General features: G+C 36.9%; 1 protein-coding gene across 1 annotated transcript; it reads left to right on the forward strand.

Annotated features, from left to right (window-relative positions):
* The first annotated feature begins 5953 nt into the window (after positions 1-5953).
* On the forward strand, positions 5954-18834 carry LOC113107865 (protein FAM160A1-like). The gene is made up of 11 exons (XM_026270656.1): positions 5954-6177; positions 7707-8399; positions 11037-11195; positions 11451-11537; positions 11623-11790; positions 12302-12381; positions 12503-12702; positions 13365-14315; positions 15406-15584; positions 16257-16371; positions 16589-18834. Exons 1-11 carry the CDS (start codon positions 6073-6075, stop codon positions 16780-16782), a joined length of 2931 nt encoding a protein of 976 aa, XP_026126441.1. The 5' UTR covers positions 5954-6072; the 3' UTR covers positions 16783-18834.
* The last annotated feature ends 3414 nt before the right edge of the window (positions 18835-22248 follow it).

Consider the following 22248-nt stretch of genomic DNA (forward strand, 5'->3'; position numbering starts at 1 on the left):
ACATGAGAAACTCCAAGTGTGTGTGTGTGTGTGTGTGTGTGTGTGTGTGGCAATGTTTTTCTTCGCAACAGGTGAAACAAGTCGCACACCTTTGTTTCTGGATACACCTGTGATGTTTTGTGACTTTATAGTGGTCTGTTTTTACCAAGCACAAACAAGCCGATTAAGATTGTGTTTTTATGTTAAAAAAATATGGCTTTATTCCTTTTTCACAGTTGCCTTTCGTGCATATCATTCCAATATGCATTCCAGCAGCTGAATAATATTAGTATTATTTATATACTGTTATAGTTTTAATTAATATTTTAAATTAAAAAAAAAAAAATTAAAATATATATTATATTAAAAATTAAAATATTTTAAATTAGCATTTGTATCTTTTCATTTTAGTTTAAAAAGTTTTTTTTTTTTATATCCAGTTTTCCTGGATGAACATAATGGATTGCCTTGTTTTTAAAAGGGTCAACACTTCAGGTTCATATTGTACTAATTTTATGTGGATCTGAAATAGAAAACAGATTAAGAGCATTAACTTCTATCTAAACTTCAGTAGACTGCTCCAGCTGTAGCTCCTCCCCTTGGCTTGCCCTTGCCTGATTCAGCCTTGTCTTGTGCTGAGGATTAACACACACACACACACACTAACCTTCACGACTGCGTAGCTGTGACATTAGACTCACTTGGGAATGCTGTAGGAATAGTGACTGATTATAGCATCACTTGAACTATGAATGTCACAGTATTAGAAAAACAATGTTTTTAAATCCCTGCCTTCAGTAATGCCACTCATTTCTGATTTATTATATTCTATTCATAAATCTTGTTTACTCGGTCTGAATCATCGGAGACTCCTGGTGAAAGGGTGGTGTTGAATGCCTATAGCTTACAGGGAAAAGAAAAGTCTCAATGGGACTGAAAAGAGCGTTCAGACTTCAAAAAGCATTCAGAAAGTGTCTCTCTCATCTCTGCGTTTGATCGGACTTGTGTAATTGCAGCAAGCATGCGTCTCTCTTGCTTTCTCATAGGGGCTTTCTGTTTGCTAACTATCTCTCTCTTTATCATTTTTTGGGATCTCTCATTCTGTTTGTCCTCCTCCTCTGAAACCTACGCAAACAGCGTTTTCTCAGTTGTTCCATGTGAACATCCCACATGTTCATGATAAACCCTAGCAAGCAATCTGTGATGCAGCATGCCTGTTATATCAGGATCTCAGCAGTGTTTATTTTTCCTCCGGCATTTTCAGAAGATGAAGTAATGTGTTCATTTGGATTTTTTTTTAAACTTGTTTAGTTTTGTTGCAGCAGATAATTGGCTGATAATCATTTTAAAGGTGCAAGTCTTTGTTTACTTTGTGCCCTCTTGTCTCTGTCCTATTGTTTTGGGATTTATTTATAAGCCTGTAATTAATCAAATGGATTCATATTTAACTTCTTTTTTTTTAAATATAGTTTTAACCTTTTTTGGCTCGTCTCTCTAACTGCTGATTTGCACCCTCCCTTTCTGTTTTTATTTCTCACAAGTTAAAATGTTTTTATTTTTGGTCTGATAAATGACATTTTGTGTTTGATTTGGTTTTGTCCTCCTCTTCCTTTCATCTGCAGCTCTGAAAAAAATCATCTCTCTTTGTAAAGCTTATTTTTTTAGGAAGGATTGCCGCCTTTTGTGTCAGAGTTTCAGTTTCTCTGGATATTTTCTTACTGCTTGTAAGTGTGGACAAACTCTGCAAACATAATATAAACACGCACCATCTTTTGGTATGGAAAATGCAAGCATAGCACATTTGCATTGATTTATCACATTATGTAAAGTCATCGTCTTCCCGACTTCCTGAAAGTAACAAGAGGATCACAAATGTCTCTCTATAGTTACTGGTCTCATGTTACCTCCAGGCCTGTGCAGTTCCACCAATCAGGATGGAGACAGGTGTTGTGTTAATATTTATGCAGATCATGTGCTTTGAACTCTGGGTAGGTCCCTGACTGAAAAGTATAAACATAGAGCAGGTTTGCATGCCATAACATTATGGTAAGTTCTGGCTATCTTATATAAAGATCTGAATGCATTGGTGCTCTTTATGATTCCAGGGACAGATGTAGCTTGTGAAAATGATTTCATGTGTGCGTTCACCCTCGGGTCAGAAATCAAGCTCTAAACTAAGTCCAGTACTCGAGGCTGTAGTTGTCTCCTCTTTGCATCCATTGTAAATTTTTCAGTAGACTCTGTCACTGTAATAGTCTCATTGCTGCTAAATCCCCCTTGAGACAGTGCTATATCATGACAGACAAGCCTGCTTTGATTTGCTTGGGTGTCCTTCGTGTGTACGTGCCTGTGTGTGTGTGTGTGTGTGTGTGTGAGAGAGAGAGAGAGAAAGAGAGAGAGAGCAAGGGCCAGGTGTTTTTTCATCATGAAAGTCATATCCTAGGAGATCAAAAACCATACATTATTATCTGGTTTTTGGTAATGCGATCATTTCTTAATAACACTTAAAATATTTATAAAGCTTTATATATATAAAAAAAAGAAGTTTATGGATTGTCTGCATTTAGACAGCTAAGTTTACCATTTTATAAATAGGTTTGTCATTCTGTTATATGTGCATCGCATTTGTATTTTTATTGGGATATATATACATTTTTAGAACCAATTGTCATTATTAACTAGCATGCATATGACTACAGTATCATATTGGCTGTTTATTAGTACTTATAAAGCACATATTAATACCTTATTCTACATGAGCATATTTTAGATCCCATAATCCACCCCACACTGTACCTATAACTATTAATAAACAGCAAATAAGAAGTTTATTGAAGCAAAAGTCAGAGTTAATAGTTGAGTTGGACCTTAAACAATTTTGTGACACTAGCATGTAGCATTTTAAAATTAGAAATTTATTTTTTTAGTGTTTTTATACGCTTTTATACACCATTTCTTAAGTATAATTCTATCATATACATTTTTACCTTGTATGCTATCTTACTTCACTTCATATAAAGTGAAAATGTAATTAATTTTAAGAGTCCCTAATGAATGATTCTGTATTTTTGGTGTAAAACCAGACTTATGGCAGTCGGACGTGTGCTGGGGAAATGCTAGTTCATGACTGCACAGAACACAATCTCCAACACAAGTAACGACGACAGCCCTGTGTTAGGGTGGGACTGACTTGCTAGCCGTGTTTCTGTCTCACCTCAGCACGAAGAGCTCCATGGACACTCCCTAAGGCTTGCAGGGCGTGAAACACAACCCGTTCTCAAAGGAGAGTCAATTACAAAGGGACTCCGAGCAAACAGTCCGGCCCTGACCAGAATCACATTACTCTTATAACGTGACGGCCTTGTAAGGAAAAAAGATCTTTTCTCAGTTGTTAAACGTTTTTTCGTATGTGAACAGGTGCTTTAATGAAGCCCTGTGAGATTTGCTGTGACTACAAACACATGGAACCTGTTTTTCAATGGTGTGACATGACATTATAAGAGTGACGTCATTCCATGCCTTCTGTATATAAAGTGTGCTCTGATAAAAATCAGTTTCTCAAGTCCTATTGAGCCAAATGCGTGCCTTAAATATTCTTGCTGAGGTTTGTAGTTTCTCAGGAAGTGGTTAAGTATCGAGTTAACAGAATTAACCTTAACTAGAGAAGTGTGGTTATTAATCTGAGGCAAACATATGTCCAGTGTGCTCATACAGGAGCATTACTGTGATAAGACATCTCTGCTGCTCATTTCCCTAATGTCCGCCCCAGATTTGTCCCAGTATCTCTTCTCATCTCTTTGCAGAAGTAGAACAAGATCAAGAATCCAGTGTAGTTTCCTCTCCAGAGGTTTTCTCCGTCCTCTGTTCTAGCATTAAGGCATCATGTAAAGAAACTTTCAAGGCATCATAACCTCCTGAAAATGATCTCCAGCTAATTTAAAGGGATAGTTCACCTGAAAATGAAAATTACCCCATGATTGTCTCCCCCTCAAGCCATCATAGGTGTATATTTCTTTCTTCTTTCAGATGAGTAGAATCTGAGTTCTATTAAAAGGCACCTATTATGCCCTTTCTTACAACATCTAATATAAGTCTCAGGTTTCCCCAAAATGTGTCTGAGACATTTCAGCTCCTAATACCCCACAGATCATTTACTATATAATTTTGTAAATGCATATTTTAAGTGGAAGCAGAAAGGTGCTGTATTTTTGCATGCCTTTAAATGCAAATTAGCTGCTGCTGCTCCCCACCCACATCTTTTATTAACCCCTCGGAGCTGTGTAGAGAACTTTTTATGATGGATGGACAAATTTTTTATCGAAATCTGTACCCTCATTCACTGCCATTATAAAGATTTGAAGAACCAGTGCATTTTTTAATATAGCGCCGATATAATTTGTCTGAAGTTGTACATGCATAGGATGGCTTGAGGGTGAGTAAATCAGAATTTTTGTTTTTGGGTGAACTATCCCTTTAAATGAGTTTTAGACATAACCAGGCAAATTTTAGTGACTACACTGATTAAATAAAAACAGTATAAGTGAAATGTTATTACAATTTAAAATAACTTTTGAAATATATTTTACCTTCGTAATTTATTCCTGTGATGTGTAGCTTTTTTTTGGGGGGGGGGGGGGGTTGTTTAATTAAATGTTTAGAATACGGTAACTATTTTTACTTCAAATAAATATATTCTGACATTACATGCAAATATTTATATTTTTTAAATATACATTTAAATTGCAGGGCTGGTCTTGACAGAAGTTTAACTACTTCATCTCCTCATGCGATCAGTGTTTTCATTTTTTCAAGATTTCTACATGCTGAAGCTGAGATGGAGGACACCTCGTTAAATCTTTTGACCACTGATAATAATGAGAGTAAAATATGCATTTTTTTGTGGTGTCATTACATTTTTACATTTTTTTTAAATTTACTTTTATGTAATATTTTTTGGGGAAAAAAGAAAAATCATTCTTGCATAATAATCTTTATTTGTTTTGATTGATATAAAATGATATTGATCAAACTCAAATCAAATCTTTGTCTGTAGGCTTAAATCAAGATCAAATGCTTGAAAAGTGCTTGGAATTAGTTTTGTAGAAAAATAAAATGTGTGCCTATGTATTAAAAAAAAAAAAATGAAACTAACATAATAATAATAATAAAAAAAAAAAAAAAATCAATGCATGAGTTTGACTTTGATTGAATGGAAAAAGAATAAACTGTTTTAATGGCATCCCAGCATGCATCTCATCATGACATTTTGAGTGTGCAAAAATAAATGATTTAAAAAAAAAATTAATTTAATTTTGTCATTACATAATTTGTATGATTTGTACTGTGATTATTTTTTTATGCTGTCTTCAGACCACATGGATTGTTGAGAGTGCCATTTTTTTATGCCTTTGCTCATCCTTTAGATAACACACATACACACACACACACACACACACCAAAGAAGCTATAGATAATACTTCCTACACACATTGTTGACTAGAGACAGAGAGTGTCTTATATCCATCTATAGCCACTGGTGCTTGCACACACATTTGGTTGAAGCCAATAGCTGTGATCTCAATGCTTAAAGCTGTGGTTCTGTTTATTGATTTGATAAAAATAGCTCGGCATATACAGTATGACTGAGATAACCAGTGAGTTACAGTACTGTAACATTTCTTTACTTTAGGATGCATTACATAAGATGTAGAATATATGATATTGCATAGCACACAAAGCTCATATCCACATGCTGTTAATTAGCATCTTTAAGTGATTGAAGCGGAGTTAATTCATTCATTCGCATTAAGGCAGCCACATAATTGCAACACACCTCGCTTGGAAGGCTTAGATTTTCTAAAGATTACACATTACTGTTGTCAAGACAGTCACTGAAATAATGATGCACATTAAAACAGACCGCAACCTAACCGTTCTCTGATGTATTGGTAGTGATTTTTTTTTATCAGGCTGTTCTGTGCTTATCTCCAGGTTGTCAGTGTCTAAAGCTACTGTGCAGTTATCCACGTAAGGTTGAAACTGGCATCAACTCCACCCTTCATGATGGTTTAGTCCAGCTGGGAGGGCAAAACAATGACATCCATGGTTGTCAGTGGGAAAAGAAGAGACAAGTCACTGGTCCCGAACGGAGTGGACCCTGAAACATGCATGATCGTGTTCAAAAACCACTGGGCACAGGTACTGAATATATTCTACCTTTTACCTTCTTTCTTCATTTGCTGTTTTTCTGCAGTTTTCTGGATGCATGATGCTACTGTTGGTGAAATAGAAAAACATAGATGATGACTTTCATGTGAGGATTAACTTACAAAACAAAAACTGTTGCTGTGCACAAACCAAATATTATATGAGTAGTGTTACTTTGTTTATTTTATATGAGGCTTAATGATGAAATGCAATAATAAAACAATTACAAAGTATATTTACATACATATATAAATGATACAATATTAAAATATAATTAAAAAATGTTTTGTAAGCTGCTTAAATCTCGTTGGTGTTACACTGTGAATGAGGCTCCTAACCTCTTCTGTCGATTCAGCAGAATTAGGGTGATTTTTGGAAATGGAAACAGCATATGAGATCATTTGAATATTTTAGTACTCATTTGGATTAGTTTCACTCTTTTACCACTTCCTGCTTTTGCATTGATGAACAATGCACTTTGTTAAAGAGCAACATGCCATTGGCCTCGCATGCACTTCCAATATGTTAGATTGTGTTAAAAACATGTTAAAACATGCTAGCAATGTGCTAAATCATGTTAGCATTTTAAAACATGCTAGCAACAGGTAAAAAATGCAAGCAGTGTATCATTTTAGGAACATGTTAAATTGTGCTAGCCATATGCTTAAACATGCTAACAATATGTTAAATGGTGTTAACATGTCAAAACGTGCTACTAACATGGTAAAACATGCTAGCAATGTGCTAAATCATGTTAGCATTTTAAAACATGTTAGCAACAGGTAAAAAATGCCATCAGTGTATCATTTTAGGAACATGTTAAATTGTGCTTGCCACACGATAAAACATGCTAGCAATGTGCTAAATCATGTTAACATGTTAAACACATGCCACCAACATGCTAGCAATATGCTAAATCATGTTAATATGTTAAAACATGCTAGCAACATGTTTTCAGTGTATCATTTAAGAACATGTTAAATTGTGCTAGCCACATGCTAAACATGTTAACATGTTAAAACCTGTTACTAACATAAAACATGCTAGCAATGTGTTAAATCAAGTTAACATGTTAAAACATTCTAGCAACATGTTAAAACATGTTAGCAGTGTACATTTAGGAACACATTAAATTGTGTTAGCCACATGTTAAAACATGCTAACAGTGTGCTAAATCATGTTAACGATGTTAAATGGTGTTAAAACATGCTAGCAACATGTTAAAACATACGGGCAATTTGTTAAAACTTGCTAGCAAAGTATTAAAACATGGTAGCAACATGCTAATTCATGTTAGCAATCTGCTTAAACATTTTAGCAGTTAGAATGTTAATAGCATTCTATACACTTAAAATCAGCAAACTTAAAAGTAGGTATTTCAAGCCAACATTAAGTTTCCAAATTTAACTCCTCTAGTTAAGAAAAATCATTTAGCGACGTCATGCCTTAAAGGGAAATTTGATATACTATGACTGTTCTCTCCAGTGTGAATGACTTCTGGTCTCTTGACGTTTTCTCAGGTGGTGAAGATTTTAGAGAAGCATGACCCGCTGCGCAGTAATGTTGGTGGCCTGGGTGGAGGTCATGGTCTTGCTGGGGGTGGAGGATTCGGCAGCTTCCGTTTCGGTCCAATCCCTGGCGATGAGGCCAGCGCTGTGCAGAACTATGTAGAGCACATGCTCTTCCTCCTCATGGAGGAGGAGTGTGGTCAGAATGGAGCCATGGGGCCCATCCTGGAGTTTGTGGTGATGGAGAACGTGTTGGAGCGACTGTTCATCTGGAGCCTGAGGCGAGAATTCACCGATGATATGAAATTGGAGCAACTGAAGATGTACGAGATGCTGATCGGACAAGCCAAGCAGCCATTACTTCATCATAAACCTGTGCTCAAGCCTTTGATGATGATCTTGTCGTCCTGCTCCGGCTCCCCATCGAGTCCAAGCTCCTCCGCTGTGGAGACAGAACTCGTGCTGCTCTTGAATCAGCTGTGCTGTGTCCTGGCTAAAGACCCGTCAGTCTTGGAGTTGTTTTTCCATACGAGCGAGGACCAAGGAGCTGCTAATTTCCTCATCTTCTCCCTACTCATCCCTTTCATACACAGGGAAGGCTCAGTGGGACAGCAGGCCAGAGATGCACTTCTGCTCATCATGGCTCTTTCTGCTGAGAACACAGTTGTGGCCAAACACATCGCAGAGAACACCTATTTCTGCCCGGTATGAAGGCCTATTGTTATATATCCTCCTCTTATGTTTATACCGTTTCGCTATATATGTTTCTCTTTTTTAAAGTACTTGGATTCTGCTTAGAAGTGCTTATGATAACTAGAGTGACTGCTGTGCTGCCTTGCTTTATTTAATGCTGTGCATTGGATACATTACCATTTAATTAAATCGTCTTTAGGGACCATGGTGCTTTCTGAAGTGTTGAGTGCATAAAAAGGCATTCCCATTTCACCGTGTAAAATACTGTATTGAATCCCAGTGTAATTAAGATGGTACTGATATATTGTTTATCTATAGGTGCATAATGCATATTTAACCGTGCATGCTTATATTTAGATTACTTTGCCATCATCTTGTGCTCAAAGAAATGCAAAAACATTTAATAAGACTTAAATGCAATCTTTAGTCAGTCTCAAAATGAATATTAAACCTGATTGTTTTAGTTTTTAGTGTTTATTTTAAAACAAACTATTATAGAATATTGAATGTTGTAGGCTGTACATCTGTAAAGATGGCTCATTAAATAAGGCCAACGAACAAAAACAGGGTTTGAATGAACATCTACTGAATATCATCATCTTCATCATAATTATATGAAGTAGCAAACCCTGACGAAATATGACATTTATAGCCTCCGCTTATAATGAGCATGAACTCTATTGAGAAAAATAACACTTTTGAGTAATCTCATATCTGGCTATTTATGAAATCGCAATGAAATCCACTGTCAATGAAGCCAAAAGGTCATTTTTATTGATTGCATGGATTGTTTCTGAATATTATCACATTTTTATTTTAAATATCTCCCGCCGTGGGTCCTGTAAGGGCATCCAGCTGCACAGTATGTGCTTATGTAAATTCATTAGAGATAATTGCATAATCTGTTACACCATGGATGAGAGACTCATTTAACTAAGATGACATCAGCCTTACATGACCTCACATTCATCTGCCAGTGAATGAAGCCAGGAGGCATGTAAATTATTTCCTTGTATCGAAGAGTTCACAAGTGTATTTTGAATTAATTGGCTATTAAATGTACTCACTGTCCATATATTATAATCCAGACAACCATCGATGTTTATCATTGATTTCGTAGATTTTTATGGTTGCAGAATCCGATAGGGCTGCAACAAATGATTATTTTGATAACCGATTAATCTAATGATCATTAGAATGATTTATTGACTAATCATTGATTATTTCAGTGACTATTCAGGCTTTGACGGATTATTGATCTTTGCAAATTGTTAACATATGGAGTTATACATATTCATATACATATAGAGCTGCTTTCAAATGCATTCTTTGCTGCTTTTCCCCCTGCTGTCATGTTTCTTGTGTGTTTATTTTGTTATTGAGAGGAAAGCACAAAGCACAAAGCACATATGGTTTTTAACAGTAAAACACTGCTTGCTTATAGCAAACAACTTTTTAACCCTAAGCAAAGAATGAAAAAGAAATTCACTGGTAATATATCGCCCCCCTCATGCCACATGACATCAGAATTTTTTTTTTATTTTTTTTTACTACTACTGGTTAGAGTTTATTTTTAAAGGGACACTAAGTAGGAATTACTCCCATCTAGTGGTGAAATTGTATTTTGCATTCAAACTAATTTTGCTCTCCAGCGCCTCGCTTTTTCAAATGCGCGTTGCATCTACGGTAGGCGATATGTACCAAAAAGCTTTGACAGGATGTATTCTAATAGCACTTCGTCGAGTTTTCCTTCAGGTGAACAGGTGTGTTATTTCAAACAAACAGCAACATGACAACTAACAAACGAATGTTAAAGTATGAATTACTGACTGTGGAAAACATGAAATATTGTAATTAGTAGTTATGTCTTCTTTATTCGTTATATTTTCTGAATAATGTGCATTGTTAGATATAAAAAAAATATTATAATATAGACTGTAACACTGACTTACCTGTCGAGAAGAAAACTGGCCACTTCAGCGTCTCTTTTGAAATCTTTATCAAGCATTAGCTCTTTCCACCTAGAAAAAGCTTCCCCGACATTAACTCTTGTTTTCTGTAATCTACGCTCACGTTTCCTTTTACGTTCTATTTTTGACTGTTTTGGCGAACGATGTTTTCTTCTCCTGTGGCGCGGCATATGTATGGTCCATAATAAGAATGCAATCCAGACTTTTAAACTTGCCGGTGCAGTTTCAAGCGCCTCTCACTGCTCTCCACCTGCGTTTCTGGCTCTGACCGAAAACGCGTTGTGGAAGCCTCCGTCGACCTACCCGTCCCATGTATATAAAGATAATAAATTCTTCATTTACGAGGATTAGTTTAAACATTGGCATAGGTATTTGTACACCATTGAGGGCATATTTATGAATAAAAATATTGATTTTAGATAATAAAATACCTAAAAAGTTACTTATTGTCCCTTTAAGTATGACGTCTTCCATTGGATTGCACAGCACCTCTCTGGTCAAGCCACGTTATTGCATGTGTCATATGAGAGAAAATGACTATTCAACAACAAAAATATTTATCAACAATTTTTTTATGGTGGACGTTGTTGATAATGTCAGTGAACCCTTTTAGCCCTAGTTACAGATGAATGAAATGGAGTAACAGTTGTATTTTTATTGTTTGTTATCTTTGGTGAAGGTTTTGGCTACAGGTCTGAGTGGGCTTTACTCATCTTTGCCCACCAAATTGGATGTACCCAGTGAAGAGTGGCACTGTCTGCACCTTGAGGATTGGCAGCAGTTGCCCGCTCTTGTGCAGTTTCTTAACTCCTTGGAGTTCTGCAATGCTGTCATACAGGTGTGTGCATGTGATACTGTACTTCATTTCATGTCTGTAGCAGAGGTGTCCAGTCCTGCTCCTGGAGGGACAGTTTCTAAGATCCTGAAGACCTTAATTGGCCAGTTCAGGAGTTTCACATTTTTTTTCTTAAAGTCTTATGTCAGGTGACAAAGGTTGAGCTATAAATAAGCATTACTGCAGTACCCTTATCTGTATGTGCCCAGTAGATAAAAGGAATAAAAATGTATTTAGACCGTGTCAATTTGTGTGTAGGTGGCCCATCCTTCCATTAGAGACCAGCTAGTTGGCTACATTCATAATGGTTTTCTGGTACCTGTTTTAGCACCAGCATTACACAAGGTTAGTGAGGAGTAAGCCATTTTCTTTCTAGATCTAATACCTGATATCAGTCAAATTGGATTTTAAGAAATCTTATCTTCTGTAGCTGACACTTGAAGAGGTGATGACCACAACAGCGTACCTGGACCTCTTCATACGCAGCGTAACTGATCCTGCATTGCTGCACACCTTACTAAGCTTCATCCTGCTCCATCGACATGACAATGTGCACATTTTGGACACGCTGGTCAGCCGCATCAATACTCCTTTTCAGGTAACCACAATTTCTCAAAAAGCAGTACTTACTTGAGAACAGGCCACTGAACTAGTGCTGGGCGATTTGGTTAGTGCGACCTTCTGCACGCTTGCAAATCCTTTTATCATAACCAACAAAGTGTAAACACGATGGAAATAAGATTCATTGTGTAGTGTAGTCAGCATCATTGATTATAACGGGAGATTTTGTAAGAGTGTAGAGCTTGGGTGAAGGTGAAAGGGTGAAGACAGGCTCCAAAAGTATTAAGAATTGGTTGATGGATTAGATAAAGGAATGAAGGTAGATTTTTAACTCAAATATTAGTTTGCACGTGTATTCAAACAGAAGAACCTACAGCACTGAGCCTTAAGAATCCTGTTAGGCATGACAGTCAACTTTGTTTTATGCAATATTAATATGAAACGGTTTAAATCTGTTAATCCCAGTTTTGTTGTTTTACTCATGCCGTGTCTTCATTAAGCTGGTGTTTTTTTAGTAGTGTGTTTTATAAGCTGTGCTTTTGTTCCAGCTTGGCACAGTATCACTGGCGCTGTTCCGCACTCTCATTGGCTTGCATTGTGAAGATGTCATGCTCCAGTTGGTTTTCAAGTGAGTATATTTATGCGGGTGTTATTTATGTGCATCATGTGTATTTTTAATAATGTCTCAGTGTTGATGTTCATCTGTCTTTCTTGCGGCACTGTACGTGTGGTCCTTCCTTCCCTGACAGGTACCTGATCCCATGTAACCACATGATGTTGAGTCAGCGGAGAGTCCTGAGCGAGAGAGACTGTTACTCTGTATCGGCCGCCAAGTTTCTAGCCCTTACACCCTCCTGCTGTTCTCCAGAGGTCATCCCCCCTCCACTCAGACAACTGGACTCCATTCTGTGGTCAAAAGGCACTGATGGCTCCCCTATAGGAACTACGGGTATAATGTAGCTCCATTGCTTCCTGTTGAAGATTGCATTGTGCATGAAGTGTCATTGTAATAACAAAACATATATACTTTGATCAGGGGTGTCCAGTTTGGTTTCTGTAGGGCCACTGTCCTGCAAAGCTTAGCAGTAACCCAATTAAACAGATAAATCAGCTAATCAAGGATGACTAGAAACATCCAGGCAAGGGTTTTTGGCCAAGTTGGCACTAAACTCTCCATTTGCCCTCCAGGAGCACAATTCAAACACTTAACATGGATTAATGCAAAAGAGTTTTTAAAAGTAATCGTTGAAGGTGTTTTTTTAAAGGATTTCAAGGTTTTAATGTTGGTCTCCGCAAAACCGTGCCCTGTAAATTTGTTGACTAAGATCAAACTAAATAAAAATTTATTCAGATTAGGGGACTCAGGTCTGTAGACTGAAATGGTATTCAAGTCTCAATGACTTCCGTCTTCTGAAATAAATCTGCAACTTCAAAAGTGCTGGCTTCAACTTGATTACTACATTCCAGCCTATGCAATCCGCTTATGCCTTGTTATTAAATTGTTTACGAGCTGATATAAATTCCAAGCAATACTTTTGTTAGGATCAGTTTTTGTGAAAAAGAGGTCATGAAATGTAACAATATTAATATTGCTTGTACATTTTCCTCTAGAATCAAAAGAGGTCGTCTCAGAGGAGGACGACTGTGGTAACTCATGTGTCATTGGCTCAGAGATCTACCTGGATGTCAGTTACCTGCACTACTTGTACGATGCACAAAACAGCATTGGTCATTGTATGCGAGCATGCCGTGTGTGGTCAGCCCCTTACGATGGGGAGAACCCTTCTCCAGAAGAATACCAGCGCAGTACCTTGGAAGAAGCAGGTAGGACTCGGCCACCAATTACCAGCAAGAAAACCCCAAATAAGATGCATGACTCTGGTAAACCCCTCAAAGATCTCACTGCTACTCCAGGATTGCTGGAACTGGAGTGGGATGATAGTTATGATGCTTGTCCTACACAACCGCATCCAGAGGAAGATCAGGAGATGCGTCCCATCCCGGACGAGCCCCCAAAACACATTCAAGACCTACGGAAAACTGCTGTTATGATTGTGAAGGGCTCTTACATTGAAGAGTCCGAGTTCCAGAATGATGTTATGGTTTATGAACTGGTAGCCCAGAAGGATGCTCATGACTCTGGAAATAGCTATCATGCACCATCCAAACCTCCCGAACCAGCAAAGCAGGAGGTGTTAGATGGACCAGTAACTGATCAGAAGACTACAAATTCAGAATCCTTGATGAGCAATGGCTTGAGCTCTCCATTAAATGAAAGGGACAGTAAAAAGAGAGAATCCCAGTCAGACCACAGGTCGTCATTGGAAGGGGAGGACCTCATGGCCCAGTATGAGGAGCTCATAAGGACTCTGGGTGCTCAGCACAGTAGTCCAGCAAAAGCAGACGGTGACCTCAAGAGTCCTACAGTCCTCATAGGTGATGAGGAAGATGAGATTGACTTTAACTCTTTCTCGCCAGAAACACCAGAGACTGAAAAGTTGCCATCGCCTTTTGGGACCAAACCCCGTAGCGGGAGCAGGGCACATGCTGTGCCTTTCACAGGTCAGAAAGCATATTTTGTGATTTTGCTAAATCTTCATACACTTATTTATATAGTGCACTATTTCAAGGGACATTATCGAGTGCACTCATTCTAAACCATAATGGATGTTCAACTGTGTACATTAGTGTATACTGCCTGCTCATTTAAAATGCTGTGTAAAACATTACGCAGTATACTATTGTAACGGAGGCCAGCAAGTAGTGCTTTGCAGGTAAACCTCACTCCCCGATCTCAAGATACGTACTAGCGACAGATGCTGGTGATGTAGCCATTTAGCCTCCTTGTTAGTGCGTCCGCCTCCCATGCCGGAGACCCAGGTTCGGGCCCCAACTCGGGGCGAGTGTGAGGAGCGGTGGAGAGGACCCGGGAGAGAGGAGTTACATTGGTGCCGTGACCCGGATGGGAGTGAGGTTAGGGGGTTGAGTGTAACAGAGGCCAGCGAGTAGTGCTTTGCAGGTAAACCTCACTCCCCGATCTCAAGAGACGCACTAGCGACAGACGCTAGTGGGTGTAGCCATTTAGCCTCCTTGTTAGTGCGTCCGCTTACCATGCCGAAGACCTGGGTTCGAGCCCCACTCGTCGCGAGTGCGAGGAGCGTCAGAGAGGACCCGGGAGAGAGGGGTTACACTATATCTATATAATTCCAGCAGTAATTACCAGTAATTACCTTAAAAAGTGGCATCTAGACACCATAAACATAATTTTACATTTCATGCATGAAATTTTGCACTGAACTGAATTATGTAGCACCATTGTTGCCAGGTCTGTGTAACAACACAAACCTAGCTGATGCTCAAAAATAGTCCAATCTTTATTAAATTGCATTTCGTGGGGGTTAACATCTCTTTCCGGGCTTCCACCTCAGTCAAAATAACATTCTGGGAGAGAGAGGGGTTAACCACGGTTTAAAAAGCAATCTGTGGCAGCAGTATAAAAGTACAATAGCCCAAATCTCATGAAGTTTGACCTTAGTTCAATTCCTTAGTTTTGGAATCGATTTAAAGATATTTATGTTCTGATTTATTTATTTTGTATAGTTGAGTTTATTTCCCTTTTAACTAATATTTGTTTCACTCTCGTCTTTCTCAGGGCCATTTCTGAGCGTACTGCTGTCTCGGCTAGAAAACATGCCGAGTAACTCACTCCACGTGAACTTGCTTCTGACTGGTATTCTGGCTCAGTTAGCTGCTTACCCCCAGCCCCTGCTGCGTTCCTTCCTTCTCAACACAAACATGGTGTTCCAGCCTAGCGTCCGCTCACTGTACCAGGTACTGAAGCGCATGCAATATCTGATCGACTGAATGAATGTGGTTTTTAAGGCATGCTTACTGAAAATTCATTGTAATTGCATGCTTAATTTGAGTTAGCACAGAAGAAAAAGAGACCACAAAATGCAAAAAATGCTGTCCTCCAATTAACATCAGCTTTAACTCCGATTAACATGCTAGATATTTTGAGCGTATTATGTATTATGTCTATGTGTTTCAGTAGAGCATAATTTATTAACAGGTAAATTAACTGAATTATACCTATTTCATATCATTAAAAGAGATTAAAGCAATAGTGAAAACTGTCTGGCAGGTTGCATTCATCAGAATGTCTTTGAGAGGATGCATTAGATCCGTTGCATCATATATATGTATTAATACACACAAAGGTGTGCTTTCACTTTTAGCCCTGTTCACACCAACATGAATGTTCATCTCAAATGTGATTTCAAAGGGACCCACTGATTGCTTTCAAGCTGAAAAATCAGTTATCAGTTAGAGAAGTACCTTTATTACAATCACTGCATGTTGATTTCAGGTATGATGAAAATATTTCATAAAGTTTTTTCACAAATCACCTGAAATTGGTGTAAATGTGCATCTTTCATGCATGCATCGCATCGAGGAGATTATGGAATCTGTTCAATAATTCCCTTCTTCTTGATTTTATAGGTCCTGGCCTCAGTGAAGAACCAGATAGAGAAGTGGTCAGCGAATAATAAAAATTTCCCTGAGCTTCTCACAGCTGCTCAGCACTGCTTACTGGCCAGAGAGAGCTCACTGAGAGGTAAGAGCATGTTGCCTTGCTGTTTCATGATTTAATAAACACAAAACACTTTTAATAGCTTAATCATTTGATTAATACGTCTATATTTCATTTACATGACCCAATAATATATTATAATGGATAAATGGTTTCATATTTGTTTGTTCAGTTACTCTTCCTTTTCTGTGACCATGTTTATGTATCGTACAATGACTTTTTGAACCCCATTTCAATCTAGACTCTCCACAGAATGGACTCCATGGTTCTGAAGCAGACAGAATCCAGAAGAACCCGACTATCCAACCCAAAACTGCGGTTCCCTTAAATGAAACGGAGGTCTATGCCACGGTTCTTTTCACAGAGTTCCTTAAAGAGCTCGCAGCCTTTGCACAAGAACACTCCATCCTTTCTCATCTTCCCACGGAGCAATAGACTTTGATTCTGTTTTTATGTTTTTGCTGTTAATGTTTCCAGGAAACGTTTGAACTTCTGAGATTTTGAATGATTTTAAGTTCTCGCCGAAAGCACTATGAGCTCTCAATGAATGTGGGAATGTTTTTCTGACTTTTGATATTTTTGATGGGGGTTCTTTCAGCATGTTTTATTCGGTTCTGAGAACAATCCTTGAAACTTCCCTTGTTTGCATTACCAAAACTCATTTCCCAGCCACAAAACAGTCGGTTGATTTGCCTTCATTTCATAAAAGTGACTTAAGGATGCAACATGCTGGAGATAGAAATTTCAGGCCTAAACTAAATAGTGACGGCCATACAGCATTAAGAGGCATTAGATATTAATAACACTTGATGACCTTATTCTTATGAAGACTGTTCAGTGCTGCTGAAATATTTCACATGATGGCCTTGGATACTTAAAGTGCCTATTCCTTTAGTCCTCCATTTTCAACATTTTTGTACAGTTTTTAATACGCTAAACATACTTTTGGACATTTTATACAACGGACTAAATGACCTGTCGTCTGTAGGATTGCTGGATTTCCTCTCACTTTGAGAAACACATTGGTTCTGGTTCTTTGTAGAGCATCTTAGGTGTTAATTACGGTTGTTAATGAATGTTTAAAACTTGCAACACGCCTGCTTGTTAATTAGGATGAGGCATTTTTATCTTATTGGGGTAAGATATACACTACTGTTTAAAAGTTTTAAGGTCAGTAAGATTTATTTATTTATGAACAAAAGAAATATGTTTATCCAGGAAATGAGGACAGATAACATTGATCAAAAGTGACAGAAACAATCATGAAAAATGCATCACGGTTTCCACAAAAATATTGAGCTGCGTAGTTGTTTTTAACCTTGATAATAACGGGAAATGTTTTTTAAGCACCTGAAAATTCAGCTTTGTAAATTACATTTTAAAACATTTAAAAACTAAATCACAATTATTATTTTTTTACCAAATAAATGCAGCCTTGGTTAACAGAAGAGACTTCCTTCAAAAACATTAAAAAATCTTACCAACCCAACACTTTTGAAAGGTAGTGTATCAAAACTATTTTAGAAGGATATAAAATATTGTTTTTTTACAAACATGATTTTAAGACATTGCCTTTTATATTTTTACTTGTGTTTCTTAGTTGCTTGCATTGCCTCTAAGAATGGCCTAAGAAATGCACTGCTTTTACTGGATCACATTTAAAGAGATCGGGTTCATACATTACTTTTTTCATTTTTTCTTTTACATGTGTACAAGAAAGCAATTGAAATGCAATTCCAGTCTATCTCAACACCCATATGCAAAAAAAAAAAAAAAGAGGAAAAAAAAGTCTTTAGTATCAAAGTTGCTGCCTTGATTTGAAAGTGTTTTTACAGTTATATATCAAAACATGCATGAACATGATCAGTAATAAATGCATATTGAAACTCAAATTTGTTTTTAGTGAAAACTCAAATTTGTTACATGTAATGTGTAAGCACACCACAAGCAATGGTGATCTAACAGTGATTATGCTTTAAATAGAATTTCACAAACAGCCAATATTTGAAAATGTATATTTTTGTCACCATGTGCTTCATGAATTGCCTTAAATGTCTTCATTGGCTTCGATTATTCTGAGGACTTTTTTTTTTAAAGGTAGACGATTTGCATGAAGCCTGTCCCAAATGACGTCAGTCAAAACTTAATTACCAAAAACCCTGAGGCCACGGTGTATCATGTGAATGCAAAGATATTTATATTCTTTTTTCTTTATGTACCGTTGGTGACCTCCTTATTAGAGGGACTCAAGAGCTAGATTAAAAACTCTATATTAAATCTTCTTTACTGGTGGTAAGCAATACTTAAATTTAATCTCTCTATAGATGTGTATTTCTTGGTAGTAAAAAGAAATGCTGAATCTGTAGTAATGTCACCAGCACATCTGTTCACCTGCTCAGACAGGAAACTTAAAACATGTTCTGTATGTCAAATGGAAATCTATACAAAGGCATGTCATCTTGAATAAATATATCTTCTTTAAACTGACACATGAGTGAGTGTGGTGTAACATTGTCAGTCTTCTGAAGTTCTATAGAGTTATTAATAGACTGTATGTTAAATGTATGTTTTTTGGGGGGTTGAAAACAAATATAATAATTTACTGTGTTAATATTGGACATTTGGCCATACTGTTGACCTCATTTAAGCTTAAGCTAATCGTTTCCGATTCATTTAATGGTCTCCAACATTTCAATAAAGTTCTAAAATGTTTCTACTCATTTGAATTTCATCTCTTTATACACAAATTTATCTCACTATATGTGTGTGTGTTTGTATATATATATATATATATATATAAACCTGTTTATTTTAGAAACATTAGGAATTTAAGGATGACTCTCTTTACATAATAGTACAGTATTGTTCAAAATAATAGCAGTACAATGTGACTAACCAGAATAATCAAGGTTTTTCGTATATTTTTTTATTTCTACGTGGCAAACAAGTTACCAGTAGGTTCAGTAGATTGTCAGAAAACAAATGAGACCCAGCATTCATGATATGCACGCTCTTAAGGCTGTGCAATTGGGCAATTAGTTGAATTAGTTGAAAGGGGTGTGTTCAAAAAAATAGCAGTGTGGCATTCAATCACTGAGGTCATCAATTTTGTGAAGAAACAGGTGTGAATCAGGTGGCCCCTATTTAAGGATGAAGCCAACACTTGTTGAACATGCATTTGAAAGCTGAGGAAAATGGGTCGTTCAAGACATTGTTCAGAAGAACAGCGTACTTTGATTAAAAAGTTGATTAGAGAGGGGAAAACCTATAAAGAGGTGCAAAAAATGATAGGCTGTTCAGCTAAAATGATCTCCAATGCCTTAAAATGGAGAGCAAAACCAGAGAGACGTGGAAGAAAACGGAAGACAACCATCAAAATGGATAGAAGAATAACCAGAATGGCAAAGGCTCAGCCAATGATCACCTCCAGGATGATCAAAGACAGTCTGGAGTTACCTGTAAGTACTGTGACAGTTAGAAGACGTCTGTGTGAAGCTAATCTATTTTCAAGAATCCCCCGCAAAGTCCCTCTGTTAAAAAAAAGGCATGTGCAGAAGAGGTTACAATTTGCCAAAGAACACATCAACTGGCCTAAAGAGAAATGGAGGAACATTTTGTGGACTGATAAATGATGAAAATTGTTCTTTTTGGGTCCAAGGGCCACAGGCAGTTTGTGAGACGACACCCAAACTCTGAATTCAAGCCACAGTACACAGTGAAGACAGTGAAGCATGGAGGTGCAAGCATCATGATATGGGCATGTTTCTCCTACTATGGTGTTGGGCCTATTTATCGCATACCAGGGATCATGGATCAGTTTGCATATGTTAAAATACTTGAAGAGGTCATGTTGCCCTATGCTGAAGAGGACATGCCCTTGAAATGGTTGTTTCAACAAGACAATGACCCAAAACACACTAGTAAACGGGCAAAGTCTTGGTTCCAAACCAACAAAATTAATGTTATGGAGTGGCCAGCCCAATCTCCAGACCTTAATCCAATTGAGAACTTGTGGGGTGATATCAAAAATGCTGTTTCTGAAGCAAAACCAAGAAATGTGAATGAATTGTGGAATGTTGTTAAAGAATCATGGAGTGGAATAACAGCTGAGAGGTGCCACAAGTTGGTTGACTCCATGCCACACAGATGTCAAGCAGTTTTAAAAAACTGTGGTCATACAACTAAATATTAGTTTAGTGATTCACAGGATTGCTAAATCCCAGAAAAAAAAAATGTTTGTACAAAATAGTTTTGAGTTTGTACAGTCAAAGGTAGACACTGCTATTTTTTTGAACACACCCCTTTCAACTAATTGCCCAATTGCACAGCCTTAAGAGCGTGCATATCATGAATGCTGGGTCTTGTTTGTTTTCTGACAATCTACTGAACCTACTGGTAACTTGTTTGCCACGTAGCAATAAAAAATATACTAAAAACCTTGATTATTCTGGTTAGTCACATTGTACTGCTATTATTTTGAACAATACTGTATATATATATATATATATATATATATATATATATATATATATAAACCTGTTTATTTTAGAAACATTAGGAATTTGAAGATGACTCTTTTTACATAATAGTATGTGAAATGCATAATCCACCAGAGGGCGCTACTTACTAATATAATACAACCAACTCAAAACTCTTTACCCAGCAACATTAAGTTATCATATATATTTAATTTTTGATTCAATATGTTGGGTCTGACTGAAAAGCACAGTCTTAGTAGTGCATAAAAATTTTATTTAGACCTGGACTGCGCTGGAAAATGCTAATGGTGATTAAACGCCATACGTTTCAAGCAACCTTGTTCTGACCTGCTAAAAGTCTAAAAGTGATGAATAATCCCACAAAATCCAATTCTGGTGGAAAATCCATACGGACTGGAGCTGCAAACAACTTAACGCAGCTCAAAGAGACACAAGAGTTTCTCACAAAACCTAACTATTAAGGAATCAATGATCATTGAGTGATAAATGTCTAAGAGGCCAGAATTAACTGAGCCGTGAAGAACAAAATCCTGAACTCTTTAGAAATAAAACAAACACAAACACATTTGTTTTTTCAGAATAAGAAATATTAAGAGGCTGTTTGGCTCTAAATTTTACAGTGTGTGTGTGTTTCTGGTAGGTACCGTATGAAAAGTCTATTTCTCAAATAAACTGCTTGTCCAGAAAACAGCATTGAAACCACAAAGAGGCATGCTGGGTAATTCATGAGTCCATTTACTCTAGAATGGATCTGTCTTGGACCGGTTCAGTTCTGCCTTTTGTTTTTCTCTGAACTTCACCCTGCTGTTTGTTCAGTACTTTCCTCCTCTGATAAACTGAACCGGCAACAACAAGAGTTAATTTGCAAAACCATAGTGCATGAATAATCAAAGTTGGGAGACAGTTAATCTTTTAATAAATAAACAAATAAACAAACAGTTTTATGTTTAGTAATAATATTACATATATTTGTACAGCCTCAAAATAATTGAAGAAAAACGTATTTTTTCTGATAATTTGAATTTGCAACAAAATTTATTTACAAAAATTATTGCAAAGTTGGCAAAGTTGGCAAGCAGCTGCATAATAAATAATTTAATATAATATAATATAATAATAAAAATTATATTTAATAGTTTTATTACATATTTATACTGGCTCAAAAGAGACAACAACAAATTAATTTGCAAAAAAAAATCCGAATGTGGCAAGCAGTTCATCTTATGAATGAACAAATAAACAAATAAAATAATATTAAATTTGTGTGCAGGCTAAAAAATGTTAATGAGTTTTTAAAGAGGATAATTAACTGCGTTTTAAGGTGGATTTTTAACTGAGTTTTTGAAGTGGATTTTTAACTGAGTTTTTAAAGTGGATTATTAACTGAGATTTTAAAGTGGAT

This window comes from Carassius auratus, chromosome 1 (assembly GCF_003368295.1).
Source record: "Carassius auratus strain Wakin chromosome 1, ASM336829v1, whole genome shotgun sequence".
NCBI lineage: Eukaryota > Metazoa > Chordata > Actinopteri > Cypriniformes > Cyprinidae > Carassius > Carassius auratus.

Coding starts and splice junctions, on each gene's coding strand:
- LOC113107865 (XM_026270656.1), top strand. CDS start 6,073: ATGACATCCATGGTTGTCAGTGGGAAAAGAAGAGACAAGTCACTGGTC. Junction 6,178..7,706: donor TCAAAAACCACTGGGCACAG/GTACTGAATATA, acceptor ACGTTTTCTCAG/GTGGTGAAGATTTTAGAGAA. Junction 12,703..13,364: donor CTCCCCTATAGGAACTACGG/GTATAATGTAGC, acceptor ATTTTCCTCTAG/AATCAAAAGAGGTCGTCTCA.